Source organism: Thyridium curvatum (assembly GCF_004353045.1).
Source record: "Thyridium curvatum strain D216 chromosome Unknown NODE_4_length_842636_cov_84.159710, whole genome shotgun sequence".
NCBI classification, from domain to species: Eukaryota; Fungi; Ascomycota; class Sordariomycetes; order Thyridiales; family Thyridiaceae; genus Thyridium; species Thyridium curvatum.
In genome coordinates, this window is record NW_022156759.1 from 465717 (window position 1) to 481126 (window position 15410).

At 54.5% G+C, this 15410-nt stretch overlaps 5 protein-coding genes across 5 annotated transcripts; 3 read left to right on the forward strand and 2 right to left on the reverse strand.

Moving 5' to 3' along the window:
- Positions 1 to 822: 822 nt before the first annotated feature.
- On the forward strand, positions 823 to 3166 carry E0L32_001084 (uncharacterized protein; the record flags this gene model as incomplete). The annotated part of the gene is made up of 8 exons (XM_031133551.1): positions 823 to 939; positions 1000 to 1082; positions 1172 to 1433; positions 1491 to 1614; positions 1677 to 2075; positions 2135 to 2204; positions 2262 to 2398; positions 2469 to 3166. The coding sequence occupies 8 exons, from the start codon at positions 823 to 825 to the stop codon at positions 3164 to 3166; spliced, it is 1890 nt and encodes a 629-aa protein (XP_030992977.1).
- Positions 3167 to 3689: 523 nt separating this feature from the next.
- E0L32_001085 (uncharacterized protein) lies at positions 3690 to 5868 on the reverse strand (the record flags this gene model as incomplete). The annotated part of the gene is made up of 2 exons (XM_031133562.1): positions 3690 to 3932; positions 4000 to 5868. The coding sequence occupies 2 exons, from the start codon at positions 5866 to 5868 to the stop codon at positions 3690 to 3692; spliced, it is 2112 nt and encodes a 703-aa protein (XP_030992978.1).
- A 2113-nt stretch (positions 5869 to 7981) lies between these two features.
- E0L32_001086 (uncharacterized protein) lies at positions 7982 to 9706 on the forward strand (the record flags this gene model as incomplete). Its single annotated transcript, XM_031133573.1, has 1 exon — positions 7982 to 9706. The coding sequence occupies one exon, from the start codon at positions 7982 to 7984 to the stop codon at positions 9704 to 9706; it is 1725 nt and encodes a 574-aa protein (XP_030992979.1).
- A 72-nt stretch (positions 9707 to 9778) lies between these two features.
- E0L32_001087 (uncharacterized protein) lies at positions 9779 to 12075 on the reverse strand (the record flags this gene model as incomplete). The annotated part of the gene is made up of 4 exons (XM_031133584.1): positions 9779 to 10553; positions 10700 to 11012; positions 11094 to 11827; positions 11903 to 12075. 4 exons carry the CDS (start codon positions 12073 to 12075, stop codon positions 9779 to 9781), a joined length of 1995 nt encoding a protein of 664 aa, XP_030992980.1.
- A 2606-nt stretch (positions 12076 to 14681) lies between these two features.
- On the forward strand, positions 14682 to 15224 carry E0L32_001088 (uncharacterized protein; the record flags this gene model as incomplete). The annotated part of the gene is made up of 1 exon (XM_031133595.1): positions 14682 to 15224. The coding sequence occupies one exon, from the start codon at positions 14682 to 14684 to the stop codon at positions 15222 to 15224; it is 543 nt and encodes a 180-aa protein (XP_030992981.1).
- Positions 15225 to 15410: the final 186 nt, after the last annotated feature.

The window sequence follows — 15410 nt, forward strand, 5'->3', positions numbered from 1 at the left end:
CTCATTAGATGGCTCTATATCTTTTACAACTTGTATGAGGTGTTGCTCCGGCTTTCAAGGGCGATAGCTGTTTGAAGCCCACGGGGGTCATCGATCGGCGTTGGGGTGGCAGTAGCCATGCAGGATCTCATACACGTGGGACCAAATATCGTCAATCATTTGTCGGAGGCTGTATCCATAACAGCTTCTTGCCCAGGAATTCAGTCACGTCAATGAGAGAACAGGGTTAGCTGCCCAGCTGTGCCACACCTAAAACTCACGTCTTATCCGCCCGCCCCATCCGGACTTTAAGTCTTGCCAAATGCTCTAGCACTGCTTATTTCCAGCCAGACGGAACTCGACGTCATTGCACGGCCGCGACGGAGCGGCCAAAGCGAAACAGTTTTCGTAAATGGGCTCCTAGTGCATCTTCTCAATGTGCCAGGATGGAGAATGCCCCGCAAAGTAGCCAACACGGATGCGTCTCCTGTCTCTCATCCGTTGTGTCTCAATCCCTGCTATTGCCGTTCTCAGCCAAGTGTGGTTCAGCTTTGTTGGTGCATGGCATCGATGATGGATTGTTATGGAAAGTTCAAAAACGTACCTCGTAAAGTCGTACTGAAGCAAAAGGCCCCGGGGTTTGCTCTTCCCCCCAAGTGATCCATGTGGGCTCACATCCTACTCTACGCCTGCCAGCCGCGTCTTGTGCGAGAGAAGGAAAGCTACAACTATTTAAGGACAAGCCATCGCCCTTTTGCCGATCACTGCCCAGAATGCCATCCAACATCATAAGGAAGCACAAGACCCCCCGCTGCTGAGACGACGTTTTGTATCTCTGCCGCGATGATGTACAAGTTCGTCGCCCTCTTGGCCCTCGCCACGGCTACTGCCGATGCAGCGTCGCTCAAGGATATCAAGCATGTCGTTATGCTTATGATGGAAAACCGTTCTTTCCAGCACGTGAGGAGACATTTCTTTTTCGTCATGCATTACACTAGAGACTGATTTGTTCGTTCACAGTACTTCGGTACTATGGCAGGTGTCCGTGGCTTCGCCGACCCCAACGTCCAGGTGAATCCTAATGGACGCCCGGTGTGGTACCAGTACGTGATGTTCCTCCATTAGCTACCTCTCTCCCGTTCAAGTGATATCAATGTACATCTCCACAAAGGCTTACTGCAATTCATCCTAGGGATGCCTCCGGCCTATCCAAGGACGCCGACTACCTGTTGCCATTCTACCTGAACTACGCAGGAGACGAGTGGTCCACCTACAGTCAGTGCCTTTGCGCCGGTGCGAACAACTGGAACCCAACGCAGCGTGCGCTGAACGGTGGTCTCAACGACCAGTGGGCCAAGGTCGCAACTCCTCAGTCCTGGGGATACTTCAAGCGCAAGGACATCCCTTATCATTTTGCTCTGGCCGATGCCTACACTGTCGGCGATCATTACTTTGTATGTCAGGAGCTGGACTCGCAATGCTTGGCTCAGCCCAGTTAACATCTTGCCCAGGCCTCTATCACCGCCAACACCGATCCCAACAGATGGTACTGGCAGTCGGGCACCATCAATGTACCCGGTGGAAAGCAGGCTCTTGGCTCTGGCGGTGTTGTTCTTGACAATAACCAGGTGAATGGTAAGGATTCAATCTATTGAATTGCTAGTTATCATGATGTTCCGACTAACAATCATGATCAGGCTGCGACGGCCCGAACCTGAACTGCCTGCCCCTGCAATGGCCAGCCTTCGCCCAGTATCTTGACGAGGCTGGTGTTGACTGGAGGTCTTTCCAGAACTCGTACGATTGGGCCACCAATAGCGGCCTCTTTTACTTCAAAGCCTTCCAGGACGCCCCTAAGAACTCTAGCCTCTACCAGCGGGGTCTTGCTTTCGATGGCGCCAACGGTCTAGAAGCCTTCCAGAAGTCTGCTGCCGAGGGCACCTTGCCTGAAGTCAGCTGGGTGTTCCCCCCGGGTAATCTGCAGGAGCACTCTCCTCATACTCCCATGGATGGAGCTTGGTACATGAACCAGGTTGTCGGCGCCGTCATCAACGGCAAGAACTATAACGAGACCCTGGTCATGATCAACTATGATGGTAAACTCTGAACCTCCGGCGCCTTTTTCTAGCTGTTTAATCCTGACTTTCGATTGTAGAAGGTGGCGGTTGGGGCGATGCGGTTCTGCCACTGATCAGCCCCAATGGCACTGCTGGTGAGTGGTTTGAGTAAGTCATGTCAAGACTTCCGAGAAGGTCGGAATAAATACTTATCTCGGTATTTAGGGATCCCTATGGAAAGCTTGGCTACACCTTCTCCGGCCCTGGTGTTCGCATTCCCCTCATGCTCATCTCTCCCTTCACGCGTGGTGGACACGTCTTTACGGAGCGCGCTGACCATTCTTCTATGATCCAATTCCTCGGTAAGAATTGATCTCCCATGTCCGTTCTGCAGCGGGATATTATGCTTTGCTGATCACTAACTATCTATAGAGCTGTGGCTCACGGCAAAGGGATACAACAACGTTAGTACGGCGGAGCTCTCCGACTGGCGGCGCGAGCACATGTCGGACCTGCTTAACGCCTTCGACTTTGAGAACCCAGACTACAGCATCCCGGACCTCCCAGAGCCGCCGACCCCAATCAAGGACGCCAAAGGCAACATCATTGGGACCTTCAATGCCATCTGCAGCAGGGAGCTCCAGGGCCACTGCTCTGGCAATGCTTACCACGCCGCTATCCCTTATGGCAAGCAGACGGAGGAGGACTCGCTGTTTTTTGAGGACGGCTTCAAGAGCGTCCGCGGCGGTCTCGGCGAGGGCCACTTCATCGTGCTCGAGTCCAATGGCCACGCGCTGACTAATGCGGGCGTCGACAAGCAATTCACGGCCTCCAAGGCCACCGCCAAGCATGACGATATCTACCAGCGCTGGGTGGTGCGAGGCCTGGCAGCTGAGGGCGACGAGTTCCATGTCAAGAGCGCGCTCGACGGCAAGTGGCTGTCACAGCATACTAGCCTGTCAGTCTCGGAGAGCGGTGCCCAGGCCTACAAGATCGCCTACATGGGCCACGGCCTGTACTCGCTCCAGAAGGAGAACGGCAAGTACACCAACATCAGGGAAGACGGTAGTATCTCCATTGATGCCACTCCTATTGGCTACAAGCTTTACAGTGTGACCTACCATAAATAGATCCTCGGTCTTTGATCGACGGGGCAAGGGGGAAAGAGGCGGGGAGAGATAGAAAAGGTGTAGTAGATGAAGCTATTCGAGGCGCCGTAGACCTCCGCCTCGGAAGTTTGACAAAGGCTGGCAATCACACAACTGAAGAATTTAAGGACAATCTCTTGAGTCAAAGACCTGATCTGCGTGTAGCTGTGACCTGCCTTGCCGGACTCGTAATTCATACATGATGACTCGACAATGTGATGGCCTGAAGGAATAAATTTTCGAAAGTCCAGATCTTACATTCGGTGTGCTGCCCTACTAAAAGAAATTCAAATAGGTATCATAGACGAGTATTAACTAATCAAGTGCTGTGCTCGCTTCGTTCATGGGTGTTTCGTGGTTCATCATCGCGTGGCCCCGTCATCATGATCTCGTCGGGAAAAGAGAGAAAGAAGGGGAAAGAAAAACACGACTTCATCCAAAGCACTGTCCACCGTCATTCTTTTCTTCATCTGAAAAACACGTCGCGACATATACGCTCGTCTCACTAGGCTGCGGCGGAGACCTCCTCGGGTGCCGCGGTCGCAGCCGGCTTGTCATCGCTGGCCTCCGGGACTTTGGGTGCTGCCTCAGCCTCGGCCTTGGCAGCCGCAGCGGCCTTCTCCTTTAGGGCAGTCTCGAGACTTGCCTCGGTCTCGCTCAGCTTAGCCTTGAGGTCCGACTCGGCCTTCTCGGCCTTGGTGGTGGCTTCGGTCAGCTCGCTGACCTTGGCCTGGAGCGCCTTCTTCTCCTGTGGAGACAACAGGTGTCAGCAAACTTGATGCGTTTCATGTGGGCGGCTATGGTGGCTCTCTTACCTTTTCTACGGCTTCGACCTGCTCCTTAAGCTTGTCCAGATCGGCAGCCTTGACAGCACTCTCCTCGGCCGTCTTCTTCAGCGCGGCGGACTCCTCCTCCAGGGCTTTGACCTGGGCGGACGCTTCGTCAGCTGCCTTCTTGAGAGCTGTGCTCTCCTCCTCAAGAGCCTTGGCCTTGGCAGCGCTGGCCTCGTTCTCCTTCTCGATAGCTGCCAGTTTGACGGAGTGCTCCTCGGCGGCCTTCTTGAGGGAATCGCGCTCCTCCTGAACCTTGGCCGAGTCGTCGGCGGCCTTCTTGAGGGCGGCGGTGTGTTCCTCTTGGAGCTTGGAAGTAGCAGCCTCGGCCGTCTGAGCCTTCTCGTCTGCCGCGGCGAGGGCCTTCTTGGCAGCCTCGAGATCGGAGGTGGCCTTGGCTAGGGCGGACTCCTGATCGGCAGTGGCGGTCTTGGCCTGCTCCTGGGCGGCAGCGAGCTCCTTCTTTGCAGCGTCAAGGTCGGCGGCGGCCTTGGCCAGGGCAGTCTCGTGCTCGGCTGCAGCAGTCTTGGCGGTCTCGTCGGCGGCAGCAATGGTCTTCTTGGCCTCGTCGAGCTCCTTCGAGAGCGCGTCCTGGGCCGACTCCAGTCCCTGCGCCTTCTCCTGCCAGGTTGCTGCCTCCTTCTTGGCAGCCTCCAGTTCCGCGGCGGCGTCCTTGGTGCTGGCGTCGCCGGCCTCCTTGGCCTTGGCGAGCTCGGCTTGGAGATCAGCGAGCTGCTGCTTCAGCTGGGCAGCCTCGTCGGCGGATGCGGTCTGTGTCTGCTCGAGCGTGGTGTACTTGGACGTCCACTCGGACACGCCCTTCTTGGCAGACGCGAGCTCGGCCTCCGACTCGGCCTTGAACTTGTCGTGCGCGTCCTGCAGGCTCGTAAGCTTATCCTGAGCTTCGGAGAGCTCCTTCTTGGCTGCGGCCAGCTCGGTTGCCGAATCGGCGACAAGCTTCTCCTGCGACTGTTGGAGAGCGGTGAGCTTCTCGGTGGCGTCAGCCAGGTCCTTCTTGGCGGCGGCGAGCTCTGCGGATGAGTCGGCGCTCAGCTTGTCGCTCGACTGCTGAAGCGCGTCGAGCTTGGCGTTTGCGTCGACAAGGTCCTTCTTGGCGGCGCTCAACTCGGCCTCGGAGCCGGTCTTCAGCGTCTCGTGGGCCTGCTGCAGGGTGCTGAGCTTGCCTTGGACATCGGCAGCGTCCTTCTTGGCGGCAGCCAGGTCGGCCTCGGCATCCACCTTGAGCTTGTCGAGGACGGCCTGCAGAGCGCTGAACTCGTCGCGGGCGGCCGAGAGCTTGGCCTCGGAGTCGGTCTTGTACTGGGCGTGGGTGCCCTCGAGGGACTCGGTCATCTTCTCGAGCCGAGCGACGGCCTCTTGCAGGACGGTGTGCCTCTTGTTGGCCTCGCCGAGCTGGGTCTCGAGCGTGGAGATCTCGCCGCGCAGCTCGGCCTCGAGCGACGCCCGCTCCTCCTTGGCCTCGGCGATGGACTTTGTGGTGGCCTCGAGCTCGTCGGCCAGCTTCTTCTTCTCGCGCTGGACGGCGGCGAGCTGCTGGGCGGCGGCATCGCGCTCGCTCAGCTGGGCGGCCTCGCGGGACTGCGCGTTGGCGGCATGGGTCTGGTTCTCGCGCTGGGCGGCGGTCAATTGAGCGTCGAGCTCCTTGAGCTTTTGCCTCAGCTCCTCGGCGTCCTTTGACAAGGCGGTGTGCTCCTTTTCCTTCTTGGAGAGGTCGGCCTCGAGGGCAGCGACAGTCTCGTCGCGGTCGGCCAGCTTGCGCTCGAGCTCGATGCGGTCAGTCTTGGTCAAGCTCTGACCGCCAGATGGGGCAAATGCCGAGATGACGTTGCCCATGGTGCAAAAGATTCACAAACGAGGAGAAGAGGAGAAAGGGGGTATCTCAAAGAAAAGGAAATGGGAATGGTATCTCAAGGTGTGAACCAAAGGATTTGTCGCGGGTAGAGGAAAGAAAAGAAACCTCTGGATTGTGGTGGGAGAGAAATTCAGAAGAGATCCAGGCCTCTCTTTTTTTTTCTCTTGCACCACCACCTTATCGCAATCAAAACAGAGAGAGCCGGCTTGGCCCTTGCGTTTGCTTTCTTTCTTCACCGTCGGTTCACTCGGTGATAAAATGAGAGAGGGACCATTTAAAAGTGAAAGTGGGTGCAGCAACCAGGGTCGCAGGGTCGAATGGCAGGGTCTTGTTCAGACAAGGGGGGTCCTTGTTTTTTTTTTTGTTTTTTTTTTGGCCTTCTTGCTCCATCTCGAATCACCTCAATGAACAATAAAGGTGCGAGTCACTACCTCCTCGCGCTGGATGATGTGTGGACATGGGTGGGTGGGTGAATGGCGCATTGGTGAATTGGTCACACTCCCGTCACTTTGCTGTTTTCACTGCTGCTGCCCAACCATGGCCAACCATGGCCAACCATGGCCAACCAGCGCATCAACCGGCCCAGTCATGGACCAGCAAGGGGCCCAGTGGGTGAATGCACAATGCCAGATGGACATGCAAGCCATTCATGAATGACGTGAACCTGGCAAGCCCAACAACACGCATGAAGTCAGAGAAGAAGAGATGCATGGATGGAGTGGAGAGAATGAGCCGAGGACAAGGTGCATCCATGGATGTCCGGATGCCCAATCAGGCCTGGCAGAAAGCACCTCGATACCTAAGATAGCGGCCCAGACAGCGCGAGACATTACCAAGAAAGACCAGTGCTGCTTGTATTTTGTAGGCACGCAAAAAGAGCCTAGGCGGGACCATCGCTCAATCAACTGAAGCAGTCATCAACATGCAGCATCCAAAAGCAGCGCGCGCGCCTAACCAAACAAATCCATCCATGGCTTTTGGCCCTGGCCTGGCCGGTGTTTCCTCCAGTTCGCGTCACGTCAGGCAACCAGAACCCGCGTTGAGCGCCTTGAGCGGGAGCGGGAGTGGGAGACGACAATAAACACACAACATCCATCACTCTGCACACTGCACACTGCACACTGCACACACACGCACACAGCACATAACTAGCACATGGGCCGATCGTGGCATGTGTTCCTGCATCAGACCCATGAGGCGCCTGGAAGGACTAGGTGCTGCGATCAGGTGGGGAGATGTCCTCTGTCTCTCCACTGCATCTACCCTGTAAAATCGCTTCCACTTTCATCACCCAAGTTCGCATCTGTCTAAGGATCAATCTATTCTGCACCAAGCCAGTCAGTCGCTCCTCGCCAGCTGCTCGGAATGCCCGAACTGCTTCTCTCTCCACCTGGTCCTGCTGTGGAGCACCAGCAGCCGGCGGCATCAACCGAAAACTCACGCCGCTGAGACAGCGGGATCCGCCGCAAACCAGCTCTCTCTCCTTTCCAGCCACCACTCCCCGTTCTACTTGTACAGCATCCTCGCCTGATTCAGCGACCCCTCATGCCAAAGGCAGATGTGGTGACAACAGATTCCTGTCGGCAATGGCTCCCACTGTGCCCTCTTGTCTCCAACATTCACCGGAAAGTTTCCTGCGCAGCATGATGAGGCGTACATCTTTTCAAGTGACTTTGAAGCCCTCGTTCTGGGACGGACTTCGGCTTTCGTCGCCCACACATCCCTCAATTTATACTGTTGCGAACTGAACCGGCAATTCCCTATCGGCGTATGAAGCACGCTTTCTCCGATGCTAGCCATATCGGAGAGAGAGGCTCATGCTCGGAGTGTCGGAGTGGGCCTCGGTCCACGAAAATGCGGAGCACCGACCGAGGCAAGCGTATCATGTGGTCATCCGGGGCGGCATCGGACTGCGGGGGAGGAGGAAGGTCCTCGAACATCTGCAGTGCACACTTTACATATTACACCGGGTGTTTTCCGTAAAGCATAAATGCTCAACTGACAGGGTGCACTGTTTCTTCCGAGTGTCACAACCCCTCCTTCTCCTTCGCTCTCACCCACTTCAGGTTCGACAAGTCACTGACGCAGCCTACGATGCCGGGCTCCATCGACCTCGCAGAGTACCTCTTCACCCGCCTGCGCCAGCTCGGCCTTGGCGCTGTGCATGGCGTGCCTGGTGATTACAACCTCCAGCTCATTGACTTTGTCGAGCCGTCCGGCCTCACCTGGGTCGGCAGCGCCAATGAGTTGAACGCCGGCTATGCCGCCGACGGCTACGCCAGGGTCAAGGGCATCGGCGCCGTCCTGACCACATTCGGCGTCGGCGAGCTCTCGGCCATCAACGCCATCGCCGGCGCCTACACGGAGCTAGCCCCTGTGGTGCACATCGTCGGCACGCCCAGGCGAGAGTCGCGCGACTCGCGCTTGCTCATCCACCACACCTTCAACGACGGAGACTACGGCCGTTTCGCCAAGATGCACGCAGAGGTGACGCACGCCCAGGCTCACCTCCGGGACCCTCGCTCCAGCGCCCAGCAGATCGATGAGGTCCTGCAGCAGTGCCTCCTGTCCAGCCGCCCCGTGTACATTGACATTCCTCTCGACATGGTGACCACCCCAGTGTCCAGGGCCAGACTGGACACGCCAATCGAGATCCCCGAGCCCGAGTTCAACCCGGCAGAGGACGAGGTGGTCCGGCAGATTGCACAGCGCATCACCGCTTGTAGACAGCCTGTCATCCTGGTGGACGGTGAGAGCAAGTCGCTGGGGATCGTCGACGCCGTACAAAGGCTCGCTTCTTCTAGTGGTTGGCCAACATGGACCGCTCCCTTCGGGAAAGGCTTACTCGACGAGACGCCTGCCAGCTTCCACGGCGTCTTCAACGGGTCCTTTCATGACGATGCTACGCGCGAGTACATTGAACATGCGGATGTGATCCTCAACTTTGGACCCCATTACAGCTCGACCAACTCGTCTCATTACACTGCGATCCCCAGAGTTGATGCCACCATCGCCTTCACGACCCTCGGGGTCAAGATCGCCAAAGACACTTTCAGGGATGTGTCGTCGAAACGGATTTTGGAGCGGGTACTGCAGGAGGTCGACTTTGCAAAGATTCAGATCACCAGCGCTCACGAGAGTCTGTCTCGAGACAGCTTATTAGATATCCAGGCCGAGGACAGTCCCAATCAAATCACGCAAGACAGGGTATGGCGCTACCTGGGCAAGATCGTGCGCTCTGGCGATATCCTCATGGGAGAGACAGGAACGGCTGGGTATGGCTGTCGGTCGATCCCGTTGCCCCCTCGCACCATTTTCTTCTCGCCTGTGACATGGCTGTCGATCGGATACATGCTTCCCGCTGCACAAGGCGCGTCACTAGCCCAACGAGAATTGGCAAGAGAATCAAAGTACTTTGGGATAGAAGACGCCCGCACCATCTTGTTCATCGGTGACGGCAGCTTCCAGATGACCGCGCAAGAGCTGGCGACCATCATAAAGCACAAGCTGGACGTCACGATTTTCTTGATCAACAACGACGGATATACTATCGAGCGGTGCATCCATGGTCGGAAGCAGGTCTACAACGACATCTCATTCTGGAGGTATCTCCTTGCTCCCGAGTTCTTCGGGGCCGACAAAGATACCTATACCGCCTCTGCCAAGACGTGGGGCGAGCTGCAGGATGCGATCAACCATCCGAGCTTTGTGGAAAGAAAGGGGTTGAAGATGGTCGAGGTTTGCCTCGGAAGAGACGATTCGCCGCCAGGGCTACTCTCACATCTGATGAAGACTCAAATTGATAGAGACGGAATGTAGACGGGATTCGCACCAAGACAGGGTGATCAATGCCAAAATCGAACAAATGTTTAATCACTATTACTAATACTGTCAACCTTGGACTTCACTGTATGGGTCGAATAAAGACGGTTGACCTGCAAGCTCCTGCCAGAAGCCTGTCTCCAGATCCCACAATTCTTGGTCTTGCAGTGGGTACCAAGGGATCACGTCCTGTAACTGGGCATGATCCTGCTGTGGTCCAGGCCCTTGCGTGCTGAAAACTTCTGTACCTGAGAGAATGTGGTCGAGCAGGCGTTGGATAATCCGAGCGGCCTTGGACAGAGGCGCAAAGTTAGGGTCGTCAGTCTTCACCAGAGTCCCTCTCTCTATCTCGGCTGCGAGAACACATAGGTCTTGAATGGCTTTGGCACGAAGTGCCGGTTGGAGGGCTGGCCGTTCCGTCTGCACCTTGCCTGGTCCGAGCATGGATAATAGCAAAATCCCCGCGGCCGGGAGTCCATGGTAAGCAATCTTAGGAGGTCGGTCAGTCTGCTTTGCCCGGTCACTGACGGGCTCACCTAGCAGGAGACGGCTCACCTTCCAAGCGAGATTTGTGCCAGCGTTGGCCAGATCTGTACGGAGGACGATGGCGTCGATGACCAGACTGAGAATCTGCTGAGCTACTTCCACGACAGCAATATTCGGGTCAGAGAAGCTCCCTAGCTTAAGGCGGCGTAAAAGCAAGACAAGCTGCAGATATGTCAAACTGATGCTGATGACAAAGTCTCTTTCAAATGGGCTTCTGTCGGCGTCATTGAGCTGGGATGTCTCCTTGAATTTGAGGGGCAAGGCATCCCAGTATGCTCCAGCTATTGCTTCAAGCGTGCTGCCAGACTTGTCATTAGCAACGTGTCATGGCTGCACGGGAGGGCGCTGTCAACTTGCCTCGTTTTTTCTTCAAGATCGGCCTCATTGCGATTGAACAGAAGTTCCATGGCATCTTCTTTGATGGAAGCACAGATGGCTGCCCACCTCGTCTCTGTTCGGTAGTCCATCCGCGGGTCTTCCGGCCAGAAATACGGGTCATTCTGGACTGTGGACTCTACCGGCGGACCTCGCCTCGAAGTGCTCGGCAGCTGGAAGTGACAGAACCTCTTGCTCAGCCGCAGCGGTCGGCCCATGAACAGTGATACATTTTTGTCCGCTGAGTATATTCTAGCGAACGCGGTTTTCCGCACTTCGGATAAGAAGGGCGGTGCGTCGCATTTTCTGTCAATGTCTTCGTGGTAGCCAAGAGCGAGTGTCGACGAGATCACGTCACCTATTCGACGCCACAGCTGATAGCCTGCAGATGTCTTAGCTATTGATTCTTCAAAGTATATCCAGAATACTGGCCAACCCAGGAGGGCTTTCATCAACTACTTACTTTGATCGCCATCCACGTAAGAGTGCAAGATGAAGTTTTCGTATTGAAGCACCAGCTGCATGTCGTTCAACGAGTCGAGGGAAAGGCAGATGTCCAGGCAGTTGTCGCTCAGACGAGTCACGGCATTTCGAAAGTCTCGCTTCTCCCGATCGGAGGAATACAGGCCAGGGAAGAACTCAACATCCATAGAAGCCCGGAACACAGCCGTGAGGAAGATCCCAAGGGTCTCAAAACGAGAACTTTCGGCAGTAAATTGAGCAGTGAACTCTTCAAAACTCGTGTCCGGGGTCAAGTGCAGGGGCTTCATGGAATTCGCAAGCAAGCTACTGGTGAGCTGAGCACCCCAACTGGCGTCCTTGACGGATGATGCCCGTGAGAAGTTTGAAGATTGGGCACAAGGAGCCACAAAGATCTCGGCGAGGGCCAAATTCACTCCCCTTGAGAGCCATAGCGTGACGAGGCCCTCCATCGCGTGCAAATCCCTGGGCCGGAGATGTTGGTTGACGCCTTTCTCAATCTGTTCGAGAACGGGTCGTAGTTCAACAGAAATGCTCTCCAACAGCGGTGCGGCCGGGTCATGACTAGTAGATCTCTGATCACCGCCCTCTGAGTCTTCTAGTACTAACTGGTTAAAGATGGCGGCATGGCTGGAAGGACCTAGATAACCTGGGTTGGGATTCGGATGTCGACGGGGCTCAATCTCTGGTGAGCGCGAGTTGCGGCTTGTGCGAGATCTAAGACGGAAACCCCGGGTTAGTTCTATTGCATTATTTCGCAAGATGTAAGGAGGTTAGCGACCAGGGACATACACCGGAGTTCCTCCATGGCTTGTTGCGGCGTGTCGCCTCTTGAATGGGCTGGCCCGATAAACGCAATTGCCATCTTTATTCTGCTGTCGACACCGGTTGCAAACAGGCTTCTTGTGGTCGCAGGCCAACTTAGACTTTCTGCAGGGGTCACAAGCTGCTTGTCTTGAAGCCATGGTCGATTATCTCACGGCTCAAGTTGCCGGTTTTGCCCCGGTGTATGTCAGAGAGCGGTGAAAAGGAAGGGAATTGTCTGGGATTACTCCGAGTCTTTGGTGTACTGAGTGGATATCCCCCGTGACACCCACCGGATCGGACTAAGGTTTGTGTCGGACCGGAGCTAACCTAGAGTGCTCAAGCTCATTTGAGTGGTGGAATCAGGTCCGCGACCATGCTTTGGAACACCAGTATGAAACTAGCATTATGCCTATAAAGAAGTTATCACTGCTAACATCAACACCAAGCAAACGTGTGGTTTCATAACCATGCTCCAAAGAATTGAATTAAAATAAAGAATACACTGAACTTCTGTACATGCAGACATACCAGCCTTCTCAGTAGTAAATCTAGTGCTCTAACTTCACTCTTCTGCAGGCTGCTGATGTTAACTGCAGAATATAGAGACTATGTTCCGAAAGAATGATGGCGTAGAATCTGATCAGCTAAACTTGCCAGCATCGCCAGGCCTCTAAGACCATTCACTAATACATCTTAATGTAGGCTACAGAACCAGAATGCTAGGAGTAGCTATGGTTAGGAATGTATATCACTCTGTATTAGGGTGTTGCAGAAAATTAATTGCGGTGAAATGCCCTGGATAATATATATATATGTAGTTATAAGTCCTGTATTTCTTTGCTTCCTTGACTTTCTTTCATACTCTTTTATGAAGCTGGGCATTTATATGTGCAACTCTCTGCCACTAGAGTCAAACTGCTAGGTTCTCTTATATTATGTTCAACCTGTCTACAACCTGTCTACCTGACCAAGCCAAGAGTCTAGAGTCCTACTGGCCCAGTATGTAGCCGATATTTAACTTATTTATCGCCCAATCCTGTAGCCTAGTGTTTTGATAAAACCCTGCAAGTCCTATGATCTTGCCATGTGACTGGCAGGCCCGGCTCACAGACTCCAGTGCAGAGCGGAACTCGGTGCTGTCAAACTGGCTTGGAACTCCCAATCTGATGGACACATCATTGGACCCAACCAGCAGCAAGTCCACTCCCAGGACAGATGCAATCTCATCAATCTTCTCGATACTCTTTTTTGTTTCGATCATTAACATGACCGAGGAGGCAGACTTGTTTGTTTCAGCAATAATCTCGTCGGTCGCCGTTGGTTTCAGCTGAAAAACAGGAAGCTGGACGGTCATCGGCCTCTTCCCAAGTGGAGGGTACTTCAATATCGAGACTGCTGTGTGTGCATCACCTAAGCACCTCTTATTAGGTTGTGGTCAATTGTTGAAGGAGAGCTATGCCTTGGTCGCTTACTCTTATTATGTATGTGAGGGAAAATCACACCCATTGCACCCCATCCAGCACACTGAACAAATCCATCCCCACACAGAGAACTCAGACAAAAGGGGTTATACCCAGCTGTAGGTCGGCACAACAGAGAGTACTCACCTGCTCTAAGGACAGGGTGGAATGTTCAAGCTCAATGATACCAGCAAGCCAAACTTGCCAGCACCACCAGGCCTCTAAGACCATTTACAGATCCATCTTGATACAGGCCACAGAACCAGAACGCTGGGAGTAGTTGTGGTCGGGAATGTACACCACTCTGCATCAGGGTGTCACAGAAAACTGACAGCGGCGAAATGCCCTCAATGGTGGTCGGGGTACAGGTTTCCTAGTTCACCAGGAGCCTGGCCGAAAGTGGCGATTTAAGGAAGCTCTTGAATGAAGGCGCGAGAACTGTTTGCTCAGCCCGAATCAACTCCCTCTCTTCTAGCCTCGGCTCGATCTGCATGTAATTCAAGTGGTAGGAGATCTAGAGCAGTGACTCAACAATACACAGGCATACATTAGAGTCATATCGCCTGAGGTGGAAGCTAGGTCTTAAGGATAAATAGACCTTGCAAGGCTGCCTTTTCTTCTGCCATTATCTCCATCACCGTGACGAGAGGCGATTCTGGCAAGAAACAATTTCTGGGAACAGAAAGCCAGCATCCCAGCGTGATGTTCTGTATCATCGCCACCACCATGTCTACAAACGCCACGCCTGAATACCTAAGCTGAGTCTAGCTGCAGAAAATACTCAACTCAGCCGATCTCGATCTCCTACCACTTGAATTACATGTATATCATTGTGTGTGAATCTTGTGTGGGTACAAGTGATTCTGCTTGATCTACAGAGTGATTAAGGGTGGTATGTCTTTGGCATAACGGTATAACTTTATTGCGATTGTCATAAGAGCTGGGTTCATAGTCATTCTGGAATATTGATGTGTTGTCGAGACAGGGCACAATGGTTTCTGGCGAGCGAAGGCCGAGACAGCTGGGGCCTCGACTCACGGTACATGAGCGTGCTCCGTGATGCATGCAACACACATGCACCAGGATGTAACTTGATGACGTAATAGTGCATGAGAGTTCCCAGCCCTCTCCAGTCCCTCTATTTAACCAAGCATCAGGCCGCTACCCGGACCTCGCAACTTGCATCTTCACTTCCCCAGCCATACCCGGCTCGCTATAGGTTGCATCGTGCGCGTCTCTCAACCCGACAAGGCCTACCCAGTTCTACAACGCTTCAGCCACCCACATACTACAAGGAGACAGCTATGTCTTCTCTGAATACTTCCGCGAACGCTCTCCTCACGGTAGCTCTGTCGCGTGCCGACGCCCGTTCAGCCCCGTCTGCGGCGCCAGCTTGGGGTGCGCCTACTATCACCAACGTCGTCACCAACATATCTCCCAACCCAATCACCCTGCTTAGATGGTCGTCTCCGCTCGACCCTCTCGCTCTGCAGCTGGGACTGCTGCACATTACACCCGCTGGCAGCGACATCGAGATGGAGATACCGACCGTCATAGTGAGTCGGCAGCTCCCGCCCGAACGGGAGGATCTGGTAACGCTTGGGCCGGGAGAGAGCAAGGCGCAAGAGATCGAGTTGAAAGACATATTTGTACCCAAGGAAAGGCTCTTCCCTCAAGGTGGCGGAGGACAAGCAAAGGTTGTGTGCAAGGGAGAGTGGATGGCTGTCTGGCCGGGGCTGCGGGGAGACGAGATCGATGACGAGGCACTGCAGTTGATGGGTGCCCATGAGAAGGCTGTAAAAGGAGAGTACGAGTCTGGGCCTCTGGAGATTTCCCCAGTCTTGTAAACACCGAGCTCATCAAACCTTTTCCTTTCGGCAGCATATGAGTACATGGCCGGGCCCAGTGGAAGGTGAAAACGGGCACTAGATGTGTACGCCGCAGAGGCGGAAGGGAAATGCGGGGAAGCCTAGCCGAGAGCCGGCATGCGCACCGATGCCGCACGATGATGAAATACGATCAATCATGCTCGG